This window comes from Vicugna pacos, chromosome 26 (genome assembly GCF_048564905.1).
Source record: "Vicugna pacos chromosome 26, VicPac4, whole genome shotgun sequence".
Classification (NCBI taxonomy): Eukaryota; Metazoa; Chordata; class Mammalia; order Artiodactyla; family Camelidae; genus Vicugna; species Vicugna pacos.
In genome coordinates this window covers 3,296,973-3,322,937 of record NC_133012.1, presented here as the reverse complement: position 1 = coordinate 3,322,937, position 25,965 = coordinate 3,296,973, and the positions used below count along the sequence as shown (strand labels likewise).

Below are 25,965 nucleotides of genomic sequence, written 5' to 3'. Positions count from 1 at the left end.
CAGAGCGACTAAACACGATAACCATGTGCGTTTTCCTAATACTCCACGTACTTTGTCTCGGCTGCGAGAGAGCGCATTTTCACTTCATCACAGAAGTGACAGACGAGAGCCTGAGCATCGGTATCCTCAGTCAGCTCAGCGGTGCCCGGTCATCAGACCCATCGTTTATCGAGAACGGACTGCGTGCCGGCATGGGTTTTCTCCCTTTTTATGACTAAAGCACAAAGAGGTCAAGTCACTTACCCAGAGCGGCAGAGCTAGCACATAAAGGAGCTGGAAGCTTCTGAACCTACATGGGTTTGAATCCCAGCCTCGTGCTTGTTCCACTGGCCTGTGGCTTCTCTATGGTGGGGATCCGAGGTCAGGGCACCCCCGGAACAGGCTCAGAGCTCCACCATCAATTTAAACAGTTTCGAAGCACTACAGGGAAACCCCTCTCAGAAAATACACATCCCCATTGCTACACAGAAAACCCTAAAATGAGTATTTCCCAGGAAGGAAGGGCTGTGTAACAAATGAGCCCCCTACCGTTGTCCCTGAGTTTTTTGATTCTCTTACCAAGCATGGGTCTCGACAGTCCTTGCCACGTGGATGCTGCCTCAAGACTTCAGCCCAAGAGTCAGGACCGTCTAGGCAGGCTGACGTTTTCAGTGGGATGTTTGTTAAGTGTAGAAGCAGAAGACAAGGGGGTGACCCGAGTGACCTCAGCCTGCAGCACCTTGCAGGAGTGACCGGGAGAAACCCACAGGACCCACACTCACACAGACCTGGGCCCAAGTCCTGACTCTGGTGTTGTCAGCTGCGTGGCTTTGGGCCGCAGCATCCCATGTGGGTTTCAAGGATGTTGAGATACCGGTCCCCTCTGATCTCCATGTGGAGCCGCTAGCTCCCCTCTGGAAGAGTCTGGAAACGTCCCAGCATGCCTTGCAAATATCACATTCTCTGTGCGCTGTGATGGGAAGGCACTGGGACATGCTGCCCCGGGGCCCCAAGGACACACCAGCTACCCCCATGAAGTGGTGCTGGCTTATCCTTGTCCCCTCACTGGACAACGCTGAGCTCACTTTAGCCTCTGTGTGTGTGTGTGTGTTAAATAAATTAAAAAAATTTTTAAATTTTTAAGGGAGAGAGGTAATTAGGTTTATTTATTTTTAAATTTTTATCGGTTTATTTTTTAAGGGAGGGACTGGGGATTGAACCCAGGACCTTGTGCATGCTAAGCACGCACTCTACCACCGAGTTATACCCTTCCCTTCCTGGTCTGTGTGTTTTTGAAGTCTTACACTTTCGTCAGTAGTTCGGGAAGAATTTATTGAGCACTAGCCTAAGCGCCATCAGGGACCCATCAGGGAAAGAAAGAGCTGGCCCTGACTTACATGCCTGTGCTCTGATCGAGGGCATGAAACGAATAGTTAGGGACACACTGCATAAGTGTAAAACTCAGCCCCGGATCCTGTGGCAGTGGTCACGGCTCCTGTGTGTCGAGAGCGGCACGTGCCTGATGTGCTGGGCGCTTTATCTGCACTTGACGTGCTCAGGGGTGACGGAAGGCTCCCGAAGCAGGACTTGAAAGGAGGTGGACCTCTGATGGCCTGACAGGAGAGGAGAAGGCAGTTCAGATGGTAGAGCCACGTCTGCACGGGTCTTGGAAAGGAAGTGGTACTCCCAGGATTGACTCAAGTATCAGCTGCTCATCTCGGTTTAACTGATGTCTCCGGAAGTGGGAGAGTCACCTGCGCCTTGTGGGTAAAGACCCGGGAGCTTAAATCACAGGCCTCAGGTCACGCGTTCACCAGGTGAAGGACGAGAGATGACAGTCGGACCTGCGTCACCCCTGAGTCCCCGCGGGTGGGTTTGGAGACCTCTGTGCCTGTTGGGTTTCACACCGAAGGGAATGGGTTGGAGTCAGCCATCTTAGCGTAGACTGATCTCCGCTGTTGAGTCAGGATGAAGCTGGGGCCAGACCCTCAGCCTTCTGACTCTCAGCCCTGGGCTCTGTCCCTGCTCCCTCTCTGGGTCCAGCTGTGCACCACCTTCTGGAACCATTCATCTTGGAGGACAGGTCCTCAGAAGGAACCAGTTGGAGGGTCGCCATGGTAACAGGAGTCAGCTTTGTGACCTGAGGGTTTGAAGGAACTTCTTGGCTTCCTGTGAGCATCCCCTCGTCTTTAGAAGAAGGTTGACTGTGTGAGGCCGGGTTTTCTAGCTCAATTTTCCTAGAGCCTTCGGTGATCTCAGAAGTCTGAGGATGCGTGTCCCCACCCCCACTTCAGAGTGCACTCACGTTTATATTGTAGGGTTCACGTTTTCATGTACAAAAGGCTAACTATCACAGGGACTTGAAGGACCTTCACGATCAACTGCCTTCAATGTAGATACCATGGTTGGCCCCTTTCTCCATTTTGTCAAAATACAAACCGATTTTAAATTGTGTCCCAACTTATTAGGAGTTAGATGCTGAGATGGTTCTGGCCAAGGTTCCGTGTCCAGAGGACTGAGCTGAGACTAGGAGGTGCCAAGCCACATGGGGAAAGTCCTCCATGCTCTTCAGTCTCGTTGCTGGTGGGGAACGAACTCCTCAGGGTTTCAAACCAGTCTTCATCATCTGCTTTTTCTGTACTGTTGAATTGAATTTTGCTTTCCAGGGCAGGTATGTTTTTAGCAACAGAAAGTCATTCTATTTGAGCTTCCGTTTCAAATGCAACATGACTCATGGAAAAACTGGAATATGTTAGAGTACTTCCTAGAGGGCAACCTTGTAAGAAAATGTGTGTATCTGTCTCTGTGTGGGACAGCCCCAGGCCCAGGAAGTCAGGACTTCCCCTGCAGCCATGGGGCTGGGCTGAGCTGTCCGCAAGGACAAAGTCGGTTTCAGTGTTTGTGCCTAGTTACTCCACGATGTATTCTGTGTTTATATCACTAAGTTCAAGCTTTAGTTTGAGTTTGCATATTGAGGCCAATGTCAGATCAATATCAACCTTCAATATCAAAATCTATTCCTGGACTCTGGAGTGGGCCAAGTGACAGCCATGTGTTAGCTCGAGTGCTTGTGTGGGGCAAAATTGTGTATAGTTATCTACAGTCATCCAGTGTGTACACCGATTCCCTAAAATATTTCCCAGTCACATAATAAATCTGCCTTTCGGGTTTGATTTATCTGTCATCTTTATGAGGGATGCGTACTCTTTGTGGTCAGCAGATGAGGGCCCCTCCCAAAGATGTCTACGTCCTCATTCCCTGGACCCGTGAGTATGTCTGGTTATGCGGCAAAGGAGTTTCAGGTTGTGAAGCAGCTGACCTTAGGTGGGAAGATTACCCTGGGTGATCCGAGTGGGCCCAGCAGAATCACAAGCTTCCTTAAAAGTGGAAGCTGGAGGCCGGAGAGTCAGTGTCAGGGTGATGCAACGTGGCAAAGACTCGTCTGGTCACTGCTGGCTTTGAGGATGGGGGAATAGGCCATGAGCCAAGGGACGCGGGCAGCCCCTCGAAGCTGGAGCTGGAAGGAAACGTGTTCTTCCCTGGAGCCTCTGGAAAGGGACACAGCCCTGCCAGCATCTCGATTTTAGTCCAGCGAGACCCATGCCAGACTTCTGGTCTCTAGAACTGTCAGGGGATAAATTTGGGTGGTTTTAGGCCAGTAGGTTCCTGGCAGTTTGTCACAGCAGCGATAGAAAGGAGTACACTCTTCTGTGGACTGAAGTTAAAATAGTGTGGATTTTTAAGTGTCTCAATTTAAACTCTCAGACTCATTCTGAGTTAACAAACCACGAGTTGCAGCATCTGCTGCCAAACTGTTGCTTAAAGTCCATGAAAACATTCCACGCTGAGTGGGTGCTCAGTGGGTGCAGCCTGGCCATCCGTCTTCTCTCGTTTGTAGAACCCTGCATCCCACTGTCGCGGTTTCCATGGAGGCCCCCACCTGACTAGGGATGAGTATCTGGAACGCACTTCAGAGCAGCATCAGTGTGGTTGCCGGAGAACAGGGCCAGGACGTTAAGAGTCTAAACACTAATAGGAAGTGAAACGAAATCAGATTCAAATCGGTTTGAAGGTGGAGGATTCGGGAAGTTCATGCCGTGGAGGGTGTAACGTCTGCGAGCTGTAACTCAGTCCGTTTGTACGTTGATTGAAGAAATGATGTTATCATGACACATCCCCTAATTCTCGAGAAATATGAGGTGTACTTCCACCCAAGTTCACACCTGTAACTGTACTCATGGGTCCAAGAGCAACAGGATTTACGATCTCACAAAGAGGTCAGCTCTTCAACAGTGCCTCAGAATCTCGGCCCAAGATCAGGGTTCTAGCAGCAAAGTGAGTGAATGATGTGGCAGAACCTGGCCATCGGCACCTGCTTTCAGGGTGGCACCAAGGAGTGCTGTCACAGAGGCAGGTGGGGGCCACCGCAGGGGCGAGCCTGGGGACGCTGGGCTGGGTGAGAGAGGCCACCACGAAAGACCCCTGCATGACTGTTAGAGTCCCTTGATGTGAAATGTCCAGAACAGCTCAGTGTGTGCGGACAGAGTAGATGGGAGTGGGGTGTTGGGGAATATGCAGAGCGATGGCTTATGGTTGTAGGGTTTCTTTGGAGGATGATGAATGTGTTCTAAAGTTGGTTGTGGCCTTGGTCGCAGTCCTCTGCACGTACCCCAGACCATTAAAGTGCACGCTTTAAATGGATGAATTGTCTGGGACACAAATTACATCTCAGTAGAACTGTTAAAGAAAAAAGGCGTGTGAGGTAACTGTGTGACGGGGGACTTAACCAGGGCGTTGGGATTTAATAAAAACAGCTTCTGAGAGTGTTTTGGAGGCGCTGGAATTATCTGCGTCTGACCTTGGAGCTGTCAGGGTCGGAAGGTGCCTCCACCTTTCTTCGGAGGCTTTCCATCTTGAGCGTCAGTTTTAGAGACGGATCTGTTGACCAGATGGTCTTACTGGACACCGTCAGTCCATCTGTCTGCCTGGGGACTCCCATTTTCCTCTTTTTCTCGGGTGGGTCCTTGCTCCCGTGGGCATGGTGGCCGGTTTCATTGCCGTGTGACCGCGATGCAGTTCTGTGGCCGTCAGGATGGCACGTTGGGCCCTGGAGGTCCTGCCGCGTCCCCCACAGGCCTGTGTTAAGTCCTGCTCGGTGCTGAATGAGTTCCTGCGCTTACTCGACTCATTCTTTTCAGGGTGCACTTTCATAAACTCAGAAACTGGCCTGACAGGGCCTCTAGGACATCTATCCTTCATTTGGGTACCAGTCGAATTTTGTCCTGCTCTGAAACCTTTTCTGGCCAGATTGATCATCCATCCCTCCCTGAGGCCATCCCAGCGCATGGCGGTGTGGGGCTGTCAGGGTTCTCGCCGCAGGTGCAGAGGGTACGCAGGGCCAGAGAAGAGGTCGGCGTGCTCATGGAAGGGGGCCAGCACCCAGGCTGCTGCCCCCAGGGCACCTGCTGCCCCTCGGCACCCGTTGACCCAGGAGGTGGTGGCTGAGTGTGGTCCCTCCACCCCCAATGCCAGTGGTTCAAGGCCCTCCCCTTTGAGTCTGTCCTGAGTGCTGCCTGGACACCAGGGGGAGAGCAGAGTTAATCCTCAGGACCCAGCAGTCCGTCATCCACAGGAGTTGCATTGATGCTTTCTTTTCTGTTCGGAAACCTCCACTGAGGGCACCGTGCCAGTTACTGGCATAGGGGTTCAGCCGGAGGCTGGACAGGCCTATAATTTACCAGAGAAAAGAGAAAATAGCCCTGTGCCCCTGCAGAAAATAAGTCTTTGATAATAAGTGCAATGAAAGGGTCACCTGCTTAGAGAGGAGGGCAGGAGCCCCTGCAGCAGGGCGGGTGGGCGGGGGGCAGTGCCTGAGCCCCTATGAGAGCTGGCACGGAGGCCAGACAGCACAGGACCTGGCGGTGGTCTGATGGAGGGTGGGGGAAGGTGGGTTTGAGCCCAGCCTCGGAGGATTGTGAATGTCAGGAGTCCGTGTGTGACACAGGGGTGCCCCCCGGAGTGTTCCTGAACGCCTGCTCAGGGCTGAACTCGGCTCCAGGCTCTGCTCCAGGGCAGCCCTTGAAGGTGGGTGTCCAGATCCCACTTTACAGATGCCGGGGCCTGCCCAGGGTCCCAGAGCTGGTGAACGGCTGCATGGGAGTTGAATCTCCCGTGTTCTGGGCTTGTTCCGTCTGGGGAGAGGAACTTCCCAGAGGGAGGCAGATGAACCCCGATGTCCGTGCCTGAGCCGTTAGGTTGGCGCATGTGGAGGTGATGTTCAGGGGGGGTCGGATGGTCGAGTTCAGTGGCTTCCGGGCGGAGGAGTGAGGACTCCTGCGGGCAGGTGTGGTCAGCAGAGGTCCTGTGGAGGAGGGGGAGCCTGAGTGCTTCCATGCAGACTCGGGATGGAGAGGGTGAAGGGCGAGGGCAGGCTGAGAGGTGGGGCTGGAGGAGCCCAGCAGGACAGGCTGGAGGTGATCACAGTCCTTGCTTTGGGCCTTGGGGGACAGTTTCGGATTTGACTCGGATGGTCTTCTCTGCAGGAAACAGGTGAGCAGATCGCTATCAAGCAGTGCCGGCAGGAGCTCAGTCCCCGGAACCGAGAGCGATGGTGCCTGGAGATCCAGATCATGAGAAGGTGAGGGCCTGGTGCGCACATGCAGGGGCCGAGCCTCCACAGGGGCTGGGGGGCAGGGATGTGAAAGGCCCACAAGGGGGGCAGCCAAGCTTCACCACAGCCCCCACCCTGCATGTGGAAAAGAGTCCTAAATCCCAGCCCCTCAAACGCGACGCCGGCTGGGCTGTCCAGATAGATGACTGTCCACCACGGGACCCTGTTGGTCAGTTTTGCTCATTACATTAAATAATTTAAAATAGCTATCATGGTGGATTTTCCTTCGTCAGCAAAAATCCTTTTCCCTCCTGTATTTCCAATTCTGAGATGGGACATGAGTCTCTGCTGCTGTGAACGCACTGCTGGTATCTGTGCCTCCCGGGTGGGCACAGGGTCTGCCGGCGCCCTGGGCGCATGGGAGGCCCTTAGATAAACTAGCACCTGGTCGGCTGCAGGACCACGCACAGGAATGCCCTCCCAGACCTCTTGAAAAGGAGGGGGGCCTCGCCTTGTTTGCATATGAATGTGCACACACACACACACCACACCCACCACACACACACATCCCTCCCCACTTAACGGGGCATGCGATGGAAGCCCCTGGACTTTGTCTGCAGGACAGAGAGGCCCGGCTCTGGGGCGTTCTGGGGGAAATGAAGGTAGCCAGGATGCGCTCCCGGGTCCATGAGCTTGTGGAGCTGAAAAAGTGGAGCTGGGTGGGTGCTAACTGACCGTCCTGCCCCCTCCCTTCCCTTCCCTCTCGAGGCCAGCCAGGCCTGGGTGGAGGGAGCTTGGCTGAGCCGAGGACAGAGGGGGCTGGAGCCGGGGCCTGGTCCCTCCCTCACCAGTCCCCTTCCCTCCTAGGCTGAACCACCCCAACGTGGTGGCCGCCCGAGACGTCCCTGAGGGGATGCAGAGCCTGGCCCCCAACGACCTGCCCCTGCTGGCCATGGAGTACTGCCAGGGGGGCGACCTGCGCAAGGTGAGTCCCCGGCTTGCGGGCACCCCTGCCCGGGTGGGGAGCTGTTACCAGGAAGCCGGGAGCGCTGGGGCCCCTGGGGTGACCTCTGTTCTCAGATACCCCACCACGCCCAGTGCAGGTGGCATGTGTGCTGTGACTCAGGGCTCCTGCGTGGAGGGCAGGGCAGGGCTGGCTGCACGGTGAGCTGCGCGAACATTCCTGAAATGATGAGGCAACAGCCAGTGGGTCTCGGGTATTGGGGGGGCCTGGCCGGCTTCCAAAGCAAACCTTCCTCCCTGGGCTGGTCGGGGCCCCTCAGCCCTGCAGGGACAGCCAGGCTGCTGTCCTTATTAGGAGGGCTGTCTCCCAGATCTGGCAACCTGCACACAGGTCACCCGGTGGGTCGGGAAGGGACTGGCTCAGCACCGGAGCCTCCTGCCACTGACTCAGCTGCTGGGTTCCACGTCCTTCCTTCCCGCCACACTCCTGTCCCTTTACCAGAACGCACATCACGGGCTGGGCGGTGGCAGCCCCTCCCCGCAGGTCTCCGGGACAGTTGTGTCCGCTTGCCCAGGGTAGCATCCCTGCCTGCTTTCCCATGTGGCCTCGTGGATTTTCAGCAGCCCTGTGACATTGGTAAAATCGATTGGATTTCCACAGAAAAGATGGGCACCGAGGCCCAGAGAGGCTGGGCGGGGCACCAGACATCACACAGCTACAGGGCAGAGCTTAGGTCTGGGCCGTGTGACCCTCGCCGCAGGCCCCCTCCCTCTGATGTGATTAAAGCCTCAAAGCGTGAGGAGCATGGAAGCTCCAGCCAGAAGGTGGTTTTGTATTGAGAAGAACTGGCTCTGTTGGTCCACATCTCCCTCACCTCTCACTCTAGAAGAGAGTTCACAGTATTGGGTGGGGGCTGTGGGGGCTGTGGGGGGTTCCCAGGTAATTCTTCATCCCTGGAAGGCACTTTCCCGGACCCAGTGTCACGTGACATTCCCACTGCTCTTCTGGCCTCTTCTGCCTCTGTTTCAAAAGGAAACTTCCCACGAGGGGTGATCTGCCCGGGTGGCTCTCTTCCGCCCTGGGAGCTGGGCACATCCTGGGAGTGTCGCAGCAGGATGTGAACACAGTCACCGGCACGACCCACAGGCTGGGGACTGATCCCCGATGAGAAATGGAGGACTTGACAGTGCTTCATTTTTCTTTGTTATCTTCCTAACCTTTGACAGTCATCCGATTACTAATTGCAGTTATTTAAGGAGATAAAGTCGTATCACTGTAGTTGGGTGGACAGTTCTCGGGGTGGCAGGGGAGGCAGGTGGGTGTGACCAGATTACGGAGGCTCTGAGCCGGGCAGACGTCATCTCGTGGGCAGCAGAGAGCGTGTCAGCCGGGGTGGGGGCGGATACACGCTTTGGCGTGGTTGGCCTAGCACGGGGTGCGAGGTGATAAGGGGGAGACAGGAGGCAATTGTACCCTGAGGGGCCTCTGTCCATGCTGTCCCTGGGGACCTAGGGGAGCTGGGGGAGGGCGCTGCTGCCCAGAGCGCTGGAGATCTGTCCTGCATCCCCAGATGAGGTGGCCTGCCTTTCCCTCCTCTAAAAAGTTCAAAATCCACACTCCTTTGCCCGGAGAGACAAGCTGGGCCAGCGTGTGAGCAAATGTAAAAGGCAGAGCTGGGGGAGGGAGGGGCTGCTTGGGCCTGGCTGGGGGACCTGCTCGCAGACGGCATGGATGTCGGTGTTAGTTAATGACCAGATGCCCCAGGTGGGAAGTTGTTTCATTTGAGGCCAACTTCCAGCCCCACAGGGAGCCCCCCGACAGGGCCAGGAGGGCCCAGAGGCTTGGGCACGGGCCTCAGGTGGACGTGCGTCACTGGCCAGCTCTGCCCGGAGAGGCTGTGGGAGCAGATGGGTGGTGGACCCCAGGCTCAGTTTCTCTCCTGGGAGATGAAACTCCCCCAGGGCTGACCTCAGAGGTGAGGGGGGGAGGGTGCAGTGAGGTGGTGCAGGTAAAGCCTCACTGACCAGCCGTTCAGCTCTGTCTGGTGCCGGCACGTCATAGGTGCCCACTGATGGTTCCTGCTGTTGTCCCCACCCCCCAGCAAGGCCACGTTGGGGAAGGGGTGGGAGGGAGGTGTTAGTGGGTCCTTCAGGGCTCCCGGGAGCAGTGGGCCTGTGGTGGCTGAGCTCAGACCGGGCCTGCCTCCCTCAGGACCACTGCACAGGTGAGACTCGAACACCCCTCATCCTCGAATGACTCAGACACGCTGGGTGTACCAGGAGTTCTCAGAACTGCTTCCTCCTTCCCGGCGTGGACCATCCCTGCCAGTCAGGCCACCTGTCAGCCCAAGTCCCCAAGGCCAGGGCCAGGGAGCGCTCAGGTGGCTTTGGCTGGTGAACGACCCCTGTGGACGTGTTGGTGGTCGGTACCCACTCACCCTGACGCCTCTTCTCCCCTTCCTGACAGTACCTGAACCAGTTTGAGAACTGCTGTGGCCTGCGGGAAGGAGCCATCCTCACCTTGCTGAGTGACATTGGTAAACCCAGGCGCAGCCTGACTCCCAGGGCACAGCGGGGAGACGTCCAGGGGGTCGGCGGGGGCAGGGGGTAGTTCGGAGGGGTCGTCACCAGGTCAGGCAGGCGCTGAATAGATTTCCCTTCCTTCCGGACTAAGTCATGAAGTAAATTATGATGTATATCGAATAATAGATTTCCTTTCCCATTAAAACGCTCCACTCCCTGTTTTCCCGGAAAGGCCAGCGACAGCGTAGGTTGTCATTTGAGTGAATTTCATCCCCTGGCAATGAGTTTTTCCACTTCCACATTGGCAATTTTTGCTGGCTGCCGGCGTAGGCAAAACGGCTCGTTTAGTCCTTTGGTGCCACCGTGTCCTCCGAGGAGGGTGTCAGCCGCCCCCTCTGAGAAGGCCTGGCCTGCCTTAGGGGGAGCGTGACGTCAGCCTGCAGAGGTCAGATGCCATCTTCCCGACTCTGGCACCTGCCCTTTTTTATTTTGGAAAATCTCCAAGGGTGCACGGTGATGGTTTGAGATCTGGAGTTGGAGTTGCCCAGAGCTGATGACTAAGCACTTGCCCCCAGATGGGGGAGGAAGATAGCATTTCCACCCCTCTCCTGCCACAACTTGTTTGAAGCTGTGATTTTTTTTTCCCTTTTTCTGTGTTCAAACTTCCTTTTTAGAAGAAAGTCAAATATATAGAAAAGCTGAGAGAGTAGCACAGTGAAACCCACACACCCTTCACCCAGGCTCACCAGTTGATACTGTTTCAAGCATCAGTATGGCCAGCGCTCGGCCTGGAGGGGCGGGTGGGCCTCCCATCCCCGCAGCGCTTGCCTCGCTGGTGCGGGCCTGCCTCTTCCTCACTCCGGGCGAGAAGGAAACGAAGAGGGAGGTTGAATGATGACACACTTAAGGCCTGGAAGAGGCCCTGTCCCTCTGTCCTGTGCCTCTGCCCTGTGGGTGGAGTTCAGCGCAAGGGCAAGTTGACGTTGTACAGGTTTGGTGGTTCTGTGCCCGCTGAGATAAAACTGACGTGTAACACGTGTAAGTTTCAGGTGTGCCGCGTGAAAACCGTCGCACCAGTTTTATGTGAGCAGAGTGGGCGTCAGCCTGTGTTGCTTTATGGGCGGATTCCTCTGATTCCCTAGAGGGTCCAGTCCGTAGGCCAAGAATCCCACCTGTTCCCTTGACACCTGGCCCATGCTGGCCCATCCAGGCTGTGCTTAAGACACTGCCCTGCTAGTGTCCTTTGCCGCAGTGGCCAGATCATCAATTCACTCTGATGAGTTGGCTTGAAGGCAGCTTAGTAAGTCAGGGAATATTCTTTTGCTCTTCACGGGCAGCTTTCATTTTGTTTCCCTCTGGTTAGAACTTCAGGTCATCTTTTGGGATGTTGTTCCCTCAGATGTTGTGCCTTCCCTCATTAGATGATTCGTGCATTCAGGAAATCATTGTTAAGGAAGTCTTTGAACTACTGGCTTAAGCACACTTAACTGTCTGCTTCCTCATGCAACCTTTCACTTCCTTGAGTGATGCTCCAGTGATATTAACAGAGCCTCTGCTGGTTTGCTGTTCTTTGATGTGGGCACGTGTCTTATCCAGTTACCGTTGCCTCCTGTGGTAGCTTTCCTATCATGTCATCAAGGTGTGTGTGTGTAAGTTACGTGTAAATCAAAATAACGAAGGTAGGCAGACCCCATGTGCTCGAGTGTTCAGCTCTCCTGTCAGTGGATGAATATCAAAGATCTTTAAGTCACTGATTCCCCGTCTTCCCTCTCTGGGGCCCCGACTTGGAAATAAGGAGGCTTTGAAGTACTAATCCCCAGGAATTAAACTCCTGACGGCCAAGACTGTGGTCACTGCTGTGTCTCCAGCATCCGGAACTTCTCTATAAATATTGCTCAAATGAATGAACTAGATCCCAAAGGAAATTAAAGTCAGGATATGTTTTTTATGAAGAAGAACAGATGTCCAGATATAATTAAATTGACCCTCCGGGTCAGCTACCCACCCTTCCACCTGTTGTGGTGTGACCTTGGTTTTCTTTGCTGTGAAATGGGAACATGACTCACCGCAGGAGAATTGTTGGGAGAATGGGGGGGTAACCCGTGGTCCCAGCACTAACCAGCAGTCACACATGCAGGTCCTGTTCTGTCCTTCCCACTCTGCGTTTGGATGTCTAGCACCCCTTTTGGGAACCCTTAGCCGCCCTGATTTGGGTCACGCCCTGAGGCTGGGCCCCCGTGAGCCAGGCAGGGGGCTGTCTCCTGAGACTGCCCTCCCGGGCAGTGGTTAACCTGGATCAGACCCCATCCCCCTTGGCCGCCTCCTGGGTGCAGGCACACCCCCTGGTCTAGAGGCTGCGTGGAGGCTGCTGATAAGCTCATGTTGTGCTTTCGTTTCCACTTCTGATTTGTGTCCAAGATTCATCACTTTTATTTCTTTTGCAAGGATGTCGTCATTGAGCCCGAGTTCAAAGGGTTTTCTGGAAGCTCATCTAACATAACCGTTTTGTATTCTGAAACGTTTCCTGAGCGTATTTTGTTCCATTTTGTCCCGAGTGTTGGCCCCGAGTTCCCTTTGTCGGAGCTGTCCTGCTGGTCTCCGCCACGTGGGCTCGGTTAAGCAACAGAGCCACGCCCTTGCCCGCCGGGTCTGGCTTCGTGGCCTGCTCCGGGTTAAACCTCTCCTGGCCTCCCCGGCTTGCTCACTCGGAACAGCGTCAAGATTATAGACGGGGGCTGGGTTTTTCCAGTGAACGTTGAATTGTCCAGGAAGATCTCGCAGAGTACGCCCAAGGGACTGTGCAGATGCCTGGCAAGCATGGGGGTGAGCCCTGTTTCCTGTGCCCGGACGGGCCAGTAAGAGGTCTGGGGACAGGTACAGAGGCACTAGAAATGATCTGTCTTCCACATAAAGGGACCCAAAAATAGCTCAAGGAAGTTCTGTCTAAATGGACTTCATTTAAACAGTCTTGCTCATTATCCGTTGGAAGACATTGATGTGTTGTTTCCTTCTGCCGGCAGAGGGGCAAACTCCTGTGCACCCTGGGGTCAGGTCTCTGGTGTCCGAGGGGCGGGGACCCGCCCATGCCCACACCGGCTAGCAGGACTGGGGTCACGGCCCCACGGGATCTTAGATCTGAATCCATCTTGGTTCCCCAGGTGGCTGGTGCATCGTGGTGTCTGGCTGTCCTGTCCTCTGAGCCTTCAGGGGTCCCCTGTGTTTCGCTCTCTGAGTCACTGTCTCGGTCCCTGTTGGAGCTGCTTCTCCCCAGCGTCCAGCCCTTCCATGTTGCAGAGCAGAGAGGGCTCCAAGGGGAAGGCGGCTCCCCTGTAGGGATCAGGACGCTGGGCGCCCTACCTGGTGTCGCTGTCACTGCGGGTCTCCTAGTTTGTTCCGCTCATTACTTAGGTTCTGATGGCGCTATGGGTGGTAATGAAAGATGATTTCCTGGTCTCAGAACTTCAGATAATTTGAGTATAAAGTACGTTGAGAAGCGTAAATAACCAGATGAACAACTGTAACAATGATACAAGAGAAGACGGCCGCTCTCAGGCCTGCCTTTGCCGCTTCCCAGCGCTGTCTCCTCTGACGGGGCCCCCGCTCTGTGGAAAACTGTGGTGACTTTCTGGGCTTGTGTGTCCTCAACTTTAAAATGAGGTCTTGGATAGGTGATCTCTTGGGTTGCTTCTGACGCTAAATATTCAGTTTTCATCATTTAGGTTCTGATTCTCAGAAAGGTTGCCGGGGAAGTCTTTGTCGTCTGCTGCTCTGTCCCAGCCTGACTGCTTCCCTCCATTTCTCTCTCCTCTGCCTTTAGTGCATCATCTGCCCAGAGATTTGTCTCGATGCTTTCTGTTTATTCGCTCCCCATCCTGTGTGTCCCTCTGTGCACCTGGGTGACCGCCCGCTGCTCCCAGTTTTCTGTTTGTTCTCAGGGCATCTGTTCCGCCATCTCTTCCTAGAAGCCTCTGCGTTCAACTCTGACCCCCATCCTCAACTCTGTGTCCACGTCTGCACAGTATTACTCCCAAAGTCACTTCCAAATGGAAGTCCTGGACTTCCTTCCTAACCCCATCCCTTCCTGACTTTCTCTATCCTCTGTCACTAGTCCCATGTGTCTGCCAGTCACCCAGACCCGAGCCCCGATTCTGAATCTCGTCTCTTCTTAGGCTCTGCCCCTCTCCCAGCTCCACACCCTCCTGTTCACAGCCTCCAGTCCCTTCACCCTTCCTTCATGTTGTCTGTCTCGTTTCCCCTTTCTGTTCCCCCTGCCTTCACCAGTTCAGTGTCATAGCATACCTCTTACGGGTCCCCAGTTCCCATGGGGCTCATCCACCTTTCACGCTCCTGCAAGGATGCTTTCATCCCAATCCACCACGAGATCAAGGTCTTACAAATTTTGTGCTCTTTTATATATTTATTTTTTATCTTTTTATTTTTTTATTGAAGTGTGGTCAGTTACAATATGTCAACTTCTGGTGTACAGCATCATGTCCAGTTGTGCATATATATACATATATTCGTTTTCATATTCTTTTTCATTAAAGATTATTGCAAGATATTGAATAGAGTTCCCTGTGCTATACAGAAGAAACTTCTTTTTTTAATCTATTTTTGTGTATAGTGGTTAACTTTTACAAATCTCAAACTCCCAAATTTGTCTCTTTCCACCCATTTCCCCTGATAACCATAAGATTGTTTACTATGTCTGCGTGTCTGTTTCTGTTTTGTAGATGAGTTCATTACTGTCCTCTTTTTTCTTTTTTTTTTTTAAGATTCCACATATGAGTGATGGTATTTTTCTTTCTCTTTCTGGCTTCACTTAGAATGACAATCTCCAGGTCCATCCATGTTGCTGCAAATGGCATTCATTATTTTATTCTTTTTTATGCCTGAGTAGTATTTCATTGTATAAATATACCACAGTCTTTATCCAGCCATCTGTTGATGGACATTTAGGTTGCTTCCATGTCTTGGCTACTGTAAATAATGCTGCTGTGAACATTGGGGTGTATGAGTATTTTCAAATTAGTGTTCCCTCTGGATAGATGCCCAGGAATGGGATTGCTGGATCATAGGATAAGTCTATTTTTAGTTTTTTGAGGAATCTCCATACTTTTCATAGTGGCTGCACCAAACTACATTCCCACCGGCAATGCCAGGCCTCTCAACCTCCCATTTCTCCCAACCGACTGTAGCCTACTTCACGTGTCCGTGACTCTCAGCACCCGCTTTTCAGGCCTCCTGCTAGCTTTGCACATGCGTCTCTCGTTAGGATGCTGCCCTGGGACCTCCCCACCACTCCCCGTCTCTGCAGGGACTGCCTTGACCTGTTCGTGCACAGGGGGTCTCCCTCTAGGGGTTCTGTCCCGTGGTCTCCTCCACTCGGTACTTGGTTTCCCTTCTGTGCTCACGTGACCTCTGCCTGCTCGTGACAGTTAGGACTGACTTCTAGGTTTGCGGCACGTTGAGCAGACTGCCTGTGCCATGAGGGAAGAAAACGCATCGATCCAATGGCACGTTTTCTATAGCACGTAGCAAATAGAAGCCACATCCTAAGTGCTGTCAAATGAACAAGAGAGCAATTTTGCACTTTTCTCTTGCACTTGGTGTGACCGCCTTGCCACCTTGCCGATGAGTCAGAGAGGTGCTTTTAGCCAAGAAACCATTAGCTGGGCCAAATCTTTGTCCGCGTGCCCACACTTGGCCTTCCACTCTGTTTTGCTTGGAAAGTTCAGTGTCACACCAGAGTGACTGGCATGCAGTAGGCACGCAGCCAGTTTTTATCGGGTGAACGCGCACCCTCTTGCCCTGTTTACTCATTGGCCCTGGAAGCCACCCATTGGGACTGTCTTCTTTTTCTCTTCTAATCTCAGCTTTTCAGCCTATTTATCTTTCCATCTCTTCCCTGTGGAATGTATCCCAGGCAGAAATATTCCCAGCAGAGCCTAGTAATCCTTTTAAAATCATAGTGTGGTGAGTAGGGACCAGGGACACAGTCTCACACACCTGCTTTTCTGTGTGGACATCTAGCTGGTCCTCATCTGTTCCCTAACGTGTGGTCTGTGATCTGAAAAAAACACACCGGAGTGAGGTCTGGGGTTGTGGTTCATACATAGGAGCCCCACGAGTGTCACATTTCACATTCTTCAGTCTGTGTCTGTGTCTGCCTCAGGAGCGCAGGGAAAGCTGGGGTCAGACCCCAGTGCCCTTCCTGACAAGGATCCCGCGAGGAGGGGGGTGCGTAACTCGGACCCTCTCTGTACAGTGTCTGTCCTCGGAAATGCCACTCTCTGGTTTAAAAATCCACAGAGTACTTTGCAGCTCTTTTCTGTAACTAGAACGTGAGAAATTAACTCGTGGGCTTTTATGCTTTGTGGTGTGGTTTTCCATTTTTATACGCATGTAGTATCTCTTCTACTGTTAGGAGTTTAGATTTTTTGAGAAACATTCAGACACAAAACTATTTTTCTTAATCTCAGATTCTCATTTTCCATCCAATTGAAATGGAATCAGTTTCTCTCGGCTTGTGACAATTCTTTTTTTTTTCTCCTAAGAATGTATTCATTTCATTTAAGTTGTCAAATTTATTGGCCTATGGTTGCTCCTAACATCTTCATGTTATTAAAAAATTTTTTTTAAAATAGAGATACTGGGGATTGAACCCAGGACCTTGTGCATACTAAGCACACGCTCTACCACTAAGCTGTACTCTACCCCCACCGGCTTGAGACAATTCTCATGCATTTCACGACACTGCTCTTGGGGTACTATTTTGTCAAACGAGGCACCATCAGACCGAACTAAGCCCTTTAAAGCCTTTTTCCGTAAGGGGAGCTCTCTAAGAAGTCTTGTCCCTCAGAGTTTTGTCTGTTTCACTCTGTCCAAGAAACCATATGTGTCGTTACCTGCAGTATTTAATCCAGGCTTTATTAAGTTGACAAAAAAGTATTTGTGAATAAATGACTTCCCTAAAACGGGGACTGAGGTTTGTCACGGACTGTTGGTTAAGTGTAAAAATAGACAGTTATTAATAGTGAACACAGGGTTAGTCACCTCCTCGCCCTCCGTCCTCACTGAAGACCTGGTGACAACTCTTTTATCAGCGTGGCGTAGAGAACAGGGCTCACAGCCTGATCTGAATGCGCTCCCCTCCCTGGGGGGCTTCACAGGACACCTCCCCTGCCCCTTCCCCTGCCCCTATGTCCTTTGCACTGAGTTGTTCACATCCTTGTCTTAGTCTGGGCATTTCTACCTGCTCAAAATGCAGTGAGTCTCCACTTTCATACAATCTGCCTTTGAACAGACTGACCCCCACCTTTCTGTATGACACCCTGACACCTGTGACCCACACCCAGGCAGGTCTTCTGTGGCCCAGTCACTGAGCAGACAGGCTCCGGGGCTGGTGGGGAGCACCCACGACGGTGCTCCCCACCAGCCCCGAGTCCATGTCCAGTGGAAGTAGCATCCTTGTGTGCGAGGTTGCGTCTGGCATTGTTAGAACTTTTTGTTCCACTGTGCTTTGATTCTTTAGTAAAAATGAGTAAAACCAAAAGGCAAGTGCTGGTACGGAGAAGCTGTCTTTCAGAAGTTAACGTAATTGAGAACAAGGTTGAGTGGGATTTTTTTGTTTGTTTTGGTTTTTTGTGGGGAAGGGTAATTAGGTTTACTTATTTATTTTAATGGAGGAACTGGGAATTAAACCCAGGACCTCGTGCATGCTAAGCATGCGCTCTACCACTGAGCTATCCCCTCCCCATCGAGGTGGGTTTTTTTTTTAAAGGCACCTTTTGAAAGCAACGAGTCTGTTGCTTCATTTGGACGTTTGTCGGACCTAAGCCAGTCTCCCGTATCCAGTTAGAAAAGAAAAGGAAAAGAAGGAACAAGTGTGAAATGTTGAAACTCTGTGGTCACAGGCTGGGCTTAAAATGGCAGATTTCATGAGCGGTTTTGCAATTTGACTTACTGTGCAGGTGGAGCTTCCCTGAGAATAGGGAAGTTAGGTGTTTGGCTCTCCTTCTCCTGTGTCTCCGGGAAATACTCACCATGAAAATCTTTCCCCAGCATCTCTGATCACTCGGTTTGTGTGCGAGGGCCGCCCTCCTGCCCCGTCCCCACGGGGCCGCCTTCTCTCCTGGTGTGACCTGGGAGGGCGGTGACCCAGGAGGACTCGGGGTAAACTCTCTTAGTGTTCTTAATGCTTCAGCTTTGTACTTTTTTTTCCACTATTAAAAAACAACTCATGCCTTATACCATTGGCATCGCTCTGAGTCAGATGATACAAACTTAAGTAATTTTTAATAATTGCCTGTTCCAATGTGGGTCTCCCATAACTTGTTCCATCCCTCCCTGATTGGTGACTTTCAGTTTATTTCTAATTATTTCACTCCACACTATGCAGTGCTCACCCGCAGTTGTATGCACTGATGGTTTGGATTTTGTAAGCTGGATTAGCAGAGGTGGAAATGATGGGTCAGACAATCTGTGCGTCTTAAAATTTAATAGCTTTTGCCATGTTTCTTTCCTCCAAATGCGCACAAATTATTATTATTACTCCTTCCAAGCAGTGTATGGGAGTGCCTTGTAGTTCTTATCTAATATGCTTGCTGGATGAAGAAGCAAAAAGACATTTCATAGGTGCTTTTAATTAGTACTTTGTAGACGGCCAGTGAGCTTGAGTGACTTTTTGCATAATCGCGTGATTTCTTGTGGTTTGAATTTCTGCTCCTGTAAGTTCCTCCTTCACGTGTTCTTCGCCCGGTTTCCTACTGGGTTGCTTTCTCTGTGTGTGTGTGTGTTAAAATTGCCTTTTCTATTAATCATTAAATTACATTGATAGTAGAAAATATTTATTACTTTTAGATGTCTTTAACCTGGCAAAAGAAAAACAGTAATCTTCTCTTGGACCCCATCCTGACTTTCTATTCTTAATTTTACCAGTTTGAATTGAAACGCCTGGGAACACGTATCGAACCTACCTCTTCATTTTCTTTTATGTTCCTTTAAAGGAAAAAACTGTGGAATTTTGTTTTTCACTAGTGAAGTAACATAGCATTGTGATTTTGAAAAACAGAGGTTCAAAAAAGGAAAAGCAAAAGTCTTCTTGCTTCTCTAACCCCTGCGTTGCTTTCTCATTGATTTGTAAGAGCTTTTGTTTGTTAGCTATTTGCTTTTCAGCACGTTGCAGGTATTTTTTTCCCCTTTTTTTGGTCTTTTGCTTTGTATATAGTGTCTTTTGCCATAAACTTTTTTTCTTTTTTGGGAGGGGGAAGGTAATTAGGTTTATTTTTTATTATTATTATTATTTATTTATTTAATGGAGGTAGTGGAGATCAAACCCAGGACCTTGTGCATGCTAAGCACGCGCTCTACCACTGAGCTATACCCTCCCCGCCTTTGCCATAAACTTAAAACCTCTTTGTGTGGCTTTTTCTTATGCCATATGGCTTTCCTCACATGACGCTACTTTTTTTTTTGCTGAATTTATCCTTAGGTATTTTAAAATTTGTGTTGCTAATGTGAAAGGGATTTTTTTTTTCCTTTCAGCTGGATATTGTGACAGGGAGAAAAGCTATTGATTTGTATATACTTGTTTCCAGACAACTTACGAAATTTTTCCCAGTTTTTAGTCTGTTGAGTCCTCTAGACACAGAGCTCATTTCCAAATAAAGATAATTTTATCTCTTTCCAATACTTACTCGTTTTTTTTCTCTTGTAGTACAGTTAGCTAGGACTCCTGTTAAAGTTATCAAACCTCTCTTACGGGAAAAAAAATCACATCCTGCTTGGAGACTGAGCTGCAGACCCACTCCCCCCTTGCTCTGTGCCTGGCCTCCTGTGTGACGTCGTCACATTCCCTCTTCCCGGCAACAGCTGTGGTGCCCTGTGACTTCACAGCCAGCATGCAGGCTCCTTCCTTCCCAGCTAGGTTCCGAGCCCTTTAAAGTTGGGGACCACATCCCTCAGAACCTCGCAGAGGACGGGGGCACGTAGGGAACACATGTCGAACTGTCAGGGGTATTAACAGGACGCCTGCTATCTCCCTGCAGCGCTCCCCGCGTGCTCCAAGTGGACCCCACATCAGTGACCAAGTGCCGTCTGCCCAGAGGGCCCTTCTTCTTACCCGCCCCGCAAAATTTAGATTTCCCAGCCTCAGGCTGGAGAAGTGCCCCTTCTCAAACTTTGTCCGCAGCAGCAGCACCTGGAGGGCTGGGTGAAACACAGCCTGTGGGCTCACCCCTAAAGTTTCTGATTCACTCTGCCTGGGGTGGGACCCGAGGGTCTTGCGTTTCTACTGAGTTTGGATGCTGCTGGTCCCCGCTGTGCGACTTGAGGACCACTGCTGGAGACTGTAGTTGGTGACCTCGTGGATGCAAGGCTCAGAGTTCTTTGCACGAATGAGCTCGATTCCGGGGGGAAGGGTATAGCTCAGTGGTACAGCACGTACTTAGCATGCTCAAGGTCCTGGGTTCAATCCCCAGTACCTCCATATAAGTAAGTAAACAAATTAATTTTAAAAAACTTAATTACCCCCCCAATAAAAACTAAATTTAAAAAAATAAAAAGTAAAAAAAAAGAGCTCGATTCTGGTGCTGGTGCAAGTTCTGTTCACATAACCAGATCCCCTTCCTTGCACCCTCGGGGTGTCTGCCCAGCCCGGTCCCGCCCGCCGCGAGCCCCGCGAGCTGAGTCAGGGTATGTGTCCGGGGTGGGTGATGCCGAATGAAAAGCCTCGTCCAGGCTTTGGGGAAGTTCACTCCCCTTTCCACCCAATTAGCCTCTGCGCTTCGATACCTTCATGAAAACAGAATCATCCATCGGGATCTAAAGCCAGAAAACATCGTCCTGCAACAAGGGGAGCAGAGGGTGAGTGACCCCGGGCTGGCCTCGGGGAGGGGCTCGGTGGGTGGAGCCGGAATGCGCTTGTGTGTCTGTTTCTGTCCCTGTTGCCCTGCACGCATGTTTGCTTTGATTCCCTGGGAGTGCCTTTTGATTCAGTGCTTCAAAATCCAGCTAAAAGTTCTTACTCGCAGATTGAGACAAGATTGAATGGCCCACATTGTTCATCGTCCAAGTTGCAGGAATCTGATAAGAAAACTAATGTTTGGCTTCCAACCTCCACCCCCCAGCCTTTGGGACCCACGCTTCTTGGAAAACAGACTTTTTGTCTTCCATTTGTCTGAGAGCCTCAGCTTTTGAAGCGAACACGAAATCCAGCTGGATGGTGGGAACCTGGTCCAGCCTGCGGTCTCCCCGGGGCTCTCAGTGACCCTCTTTGGCGTCCCCCTGCTCAGGCATGGGGTCACCCCCCTCCCCCGCCACAGGGCTTGGCGCTGCCCTCCCCACGGCCTTGTTTGTTCAGCTGGGCCACGAGCAAGGGCGCAGCTGAGTGGAGTGAGTGGCTCAGTCCATGGGCCCTCTCACCTGGCTGGTGCGGCTTCCACCAGCATCGCAGGCCTAGCCCACGCCCACCGTGGCCCTCACCTTTGTCCCAGCTCACACTCATTCCTGCCTCTACTGCTCAGATTTGAGAATCTCAGATTTGGGGATTTACTGAGAAGGAACTGGCCTGGTCCTTCATCTGTAAAGTCCAGCTGCAGCGATCTTGGGGGCTGGTGCGTGGTCTGCTCATCCTGACCTTCTTCCAGCAATTCGAGGACCGTCTTCTGTGTATCCGGTGGTTCTTAGGAACTTAGGATCTTAGGACTGGGAATTCAGAAATACCCTCTGCTCTGTCAGAGACATTTAGAATTCTTGTAGGACGATATACTCTCATAACCCTCAGACTTCTCCTCCTCCCCACCCCCACCCTTTTTTTTTTCAGTTAATACACAAAATTATTGACCTTGGATATGCCAAGGAGCTGGATCAGGGCAGTCTCTGTACGTCCTTTGTGGGGACCCTGCAGTACCTGGTAAGAAGCGGGGTTCCTGTTCTTGTGGGTCCGTTACTCTGATGGCCGTATCCCTGGGGCTCCTCCTCCGTCCTTGCCTTCTGCCGTCTAAGTTTGCCGGCTCTTTGGCTGTTTCCCGGAGGCATAGGAATTGTGTGAGGTCAGGCTCAATCCATTCAAGTCAGTGGAGGCCCTCTGGAAGGATGTGGCCATCTTCTGCTCGTGTGCCCTCGCTCAAACCCCATACCCTCTCTTGTGCTTCAGTATTTTATCTGAGATCAGAGAGTTTAAACCAGATCCCTGCTGGTCTGTAGAGGTCTCAGTTTCCAGACAGCATCTCAGGGGCCACTGAGAAGAGGGCTGAGCCTCGCGCCCCCCACCCTTTCTTTTTGTTATTTGGTCTGAGTAATTGGGTTCTATTTGAGTCACTCTGTCATCCAAGAAGTATTGACCGCGTATAGTTTTAGAGATTAAGAAGAAAGCAGGCATCACCGTTATACTTACACAAGTGAGGAAAGTGCAGCAGGTTATAAGAATCTATTTTAGGGGGACCTAGCCTGGTCTGGGGCCTGAAGGATGAGGGGGTGAATGGGCTCTGGGGGTGGGGGATGGAAAGCAAGTTCCAGGCAAAGAGATAGGACATGGGGAGACCAGAAAGTTTGGCTGGAACCAACGGAGAAGGAAGAGGGGAACTTGAATTGGAGCTGAAGAGAGAGGCAGAGGATGGATCATTCGGGCTCATGTTGGCTGAGTTAGAGATTCTAGACTTTATCCTAAAACCTCTACAGAGACTTTGAAAGGTTTTAAGCTTGAGAGGGAGCAGGCTTACCTTTAGAAAAGACCACTGTTGGTGAAGTGTGGAGGGTGGCCTGCAGGTAGTGGGCAGGTAGTAAGGAGGACATTGCAATAGGCAGTTCTGAGCTGCCGGGTAAGGAATAATTCAAGAAATTCCTAGAAGAGGCTCAGCTAGACTTGATAATAGGCTGCTGGCTGGTGGTAACCAGTAAATGTGGATTAAGTAAAGGAGCCTGCAGTTTAAAGAAGAAAAACAAGAAAAGGTGGAAAGCCACTGGGCTCAATGAGCTTAAATAACCCACCTAATTCTTAACTAAAAAGGGAAGAATCTATCCTCTGAGGTCTTTTGAGTGCATCTCACTTCCTGCTAACCTCCCCAGCTAGGTGGGCAGTGGGCTCTGAGATTCATCACTTGCTCTGTGGGACAGAGGCTTCAGAGCGGGGGCTCAGGGCTGAGATTCAGCACCTGTATCTGTGTAATGAGATCCTGTGGGCCCTGCCAGGTGTCCTGGAACCCTTGTCAGCTCAGCAGCGGTCAGTGGGGGACCCCAGGCCCTGATCAGGGTGCTTGAACAGATCATTCACTTGTGGGGCTAAAACTTCTACTATAACCAGACCACAACAGAGGCCGACTCGACCATCCCCACGGTTTTCCTCTTGGTTGGGTCTCCGCGGTCCTTCCGTGTGTTGTGCCTCCAGCCAGGCTGGCTCAGTCCTGCCTCCATGCCTTCACTTGAGATGGTCCTTTCTGGGATGTCTGCCCCCAGACACTCGTGCGAGGAGCCTTCTCCTGAGCCGAGTCCCGTCCCGCCTGTGCTGGGAAGCTCTCCTCGGTCACCCCAGCTCTCTCTGCTGGGGCAGCAGCCGGGCACCCGGCTTCTCCTGCCTGATTGTGATATTCCATCCCACTGGTCGACCACACGCCTTGGACCGCGCTCCTCTGGGAGACTCTGCCAGTGTCCAGTGCGTGTGTTGTGCACGGGTGTGCGTGGCCTGGATCACTTTCCTTTGTATGTGTGTGTCCCATCGTCCCCTCCCTGTACAGTGCCCAGGAGCAGGGGGCACAGTGCACTCTGGCCCACCTAAAAATACCCCAGGCCCTTATCTCAGCCTCGGGATTGAATGGAGTACAGAGAAATCCTAGATTCCCCCACTGCACACGTGGTCATCTCCTCACTGGATGGAGAGCGTGGGACACCATCAGAAGGCTGGATGCCCCTCGGATGGGGGCGGCTCAGGTGTGTCCCGCCATGGTCCTTCACAGGCCCCGGAGCTGCTGGAGCAGCAGAAGTACACGGTCACCGTTGACTACTGGAGCTTCGGCACCCTGGCCTTCGAGTGCATCACGGGCTTCCGGCCCTTCCTGCCCAACTGGCAGCCCGTGCAGTGGTGAGTGGGCGCCCCGGGCTGGGGCCCAGACCCCTGGGATCGGTCTCCCAGAGGAGGTTGTGTTAGGACCCGGCCAGTGGGCCGTCTGAACTCCAGAGCCCTAGAAAGACGGAGCGTTGTTACGTATCAGCGTGGACCCTGAACCTTAACAGCTTGAAGTCTAAAACCGTATGAATGACTACTCTGCTCAGTAGCAAGAAGTCAGTCCTTTACAGATGGTGTGTGCAGTGTGCACGCACACCGAAAACGCTCAGTGCTAGTGAACAAAGGGTGTGTTCACACAACAAATAATGACAAGTATTTACGTGAAAATTTGTTGTTGGCAAGTTTTACTACACTTCAATACAAATTTTTGTTTTTAACGCCTAAGAAAGTAGCTTAAAATGTGAACTAAATAAATTACCAAAAAGATTTTCTAATTAAAAAAAAATAAAGGAGGAGGCGAGGGGATAGCTAATTTTCTGATGGAGGTACTGAGGATTGAACCCGGGACCTCACACCAGGCTAAGCACGGGCTCTACCACTGAGCTGTACCCACTCCCAACCCCAAAATGCCTAATTTTAAAATTAACATTCCCCTAAATCAGTTAAGATTCATTCAAATGATTCCTTCAGAGGCCACACCTTAATTTAAACGAGGTTACTGTTGTGCAAAATTTTTTTTCATTTCCAGTTTTTATTTTTTTGGAGCAGGGATAAGTTCACATGGTTCAAACTTCAAAAAGTATAGAAGAGTGAAAGTCATCGCACACCACCTGGTCCCTCCCCACAGGTCCCCGGCACCATTGGTTCTGGGTGTGCCTCCAAGGATGTTTTGTACATGTGCAAGCGGATGGGCGTGTATCTGCTAGTTCATTTGTGTGTTTGCCCCTTTTTTTCACCCCAGTGATAGCATCCTGTGAACACCACCCGCTATGTGCTCTTAGAGGATTTTTATACTGTGAGAATTTCCTTCACATAACCTGGAAACGGCCACCATGAACATTTCTGTGTCTCCAGGCTCAGTGTGCGTGTGTTTGTTTGAAAAACAAAAATAGGTTACCATACACACTCTCACAAAACCTGCTCTTCAAACTTGCTGTTGAAAATGCTTTATGTTTTTCCATGTTATTTGTCACGTCTGTTTGGTGTTCCGCTGAGCGGCCGTAATGTAGTTTGTTTAACTTATTTCCCATTATTGGAAGCCTCGGTGGTTTATAGTTTTTGCTTCTTAAAGTAACATCAAAAATAGCATTGTTGTAGGGAAATCCTTGTATATCCACAGTTATTTCCCTTGGATAGATTCCTAGAATTTTCAGATCAAAGGTGGTGCACATTATAAAGATTTTTGATGTGCACTAATTGCTCAGCAGAAAGCTTGTATAAAAAACATCTCCACCAGGAACGCACAAAGCTGCCCCATGGACCACACCATGGCCAACACGAGCTACTGTCCTCTTTTTCAGTCTTTCTGGAAGTAGTAAAAACATGAACTTTTTCAAAGGACAGGTACTTACATCATGAGACTGTTTATTTATAAGAATAAGACGCAGCCTTTGAAGTCAATCCCAGAGGAGTAGTTTTATGAGACAGCAGCCCGGTTCAGTCACCAGAGCCTGGAACAGATGAACGGGCCCTGTCCCAGCAACTAAGGAGTCTGGTTGGGTGGCAGAGAGCGCCCTCCTGTGGGGGCTTCCTTTAGAACAAGCGGTGCTCCCCAGCTGCGTTCTGGGATATTGAGGAATTAGCTCATTCATCTGTAGTCACACCTTGTAACGTCACCATCATGACAATTGCTTTAGACAGCTGTGCCTCTGTAGTGTTTTTAACTAAC

General features: G+C 51.4%; 1 protein-coding gene across 1 annotated transcript in view; it reads left to right on the top strand.

Moving 5' to 3' along the window:
- The window catches only part of IKBKB (inhibitor of nuclear factor kappa B kinase subunit beta), a 46,579-nt gene that overhangs the window by 4,266 nt on the left and 16,348 nt on the right, over positions 1-25,965 (top strand). The window contains exons 3-8 of the mRNA XM_031691563.2: positions 6,522-6,616; positions 7,457-7,574; positions 10,020-10,089; positions 20,853-20,941; positions 21,900-21,989; positions 24,028-24,152. Of these exons, the coding sequence (XP_031547423.1) occupies positions 6,522-6,616; positions 7,457-7,574; positions 10,020-10,089; positions 20,853-20,941; positions 21,900-21,989; positions 24,028-24,152 (587 nt within the window). The remainder of the gene's footprint in view (positions 1-6,521; positions 6,617-7,456; positions 7,575-10,019; positions 10,090-20,852; positions 20,942-21,899; positions 21,990-24,027; positions 24,153-25,965) is intronic.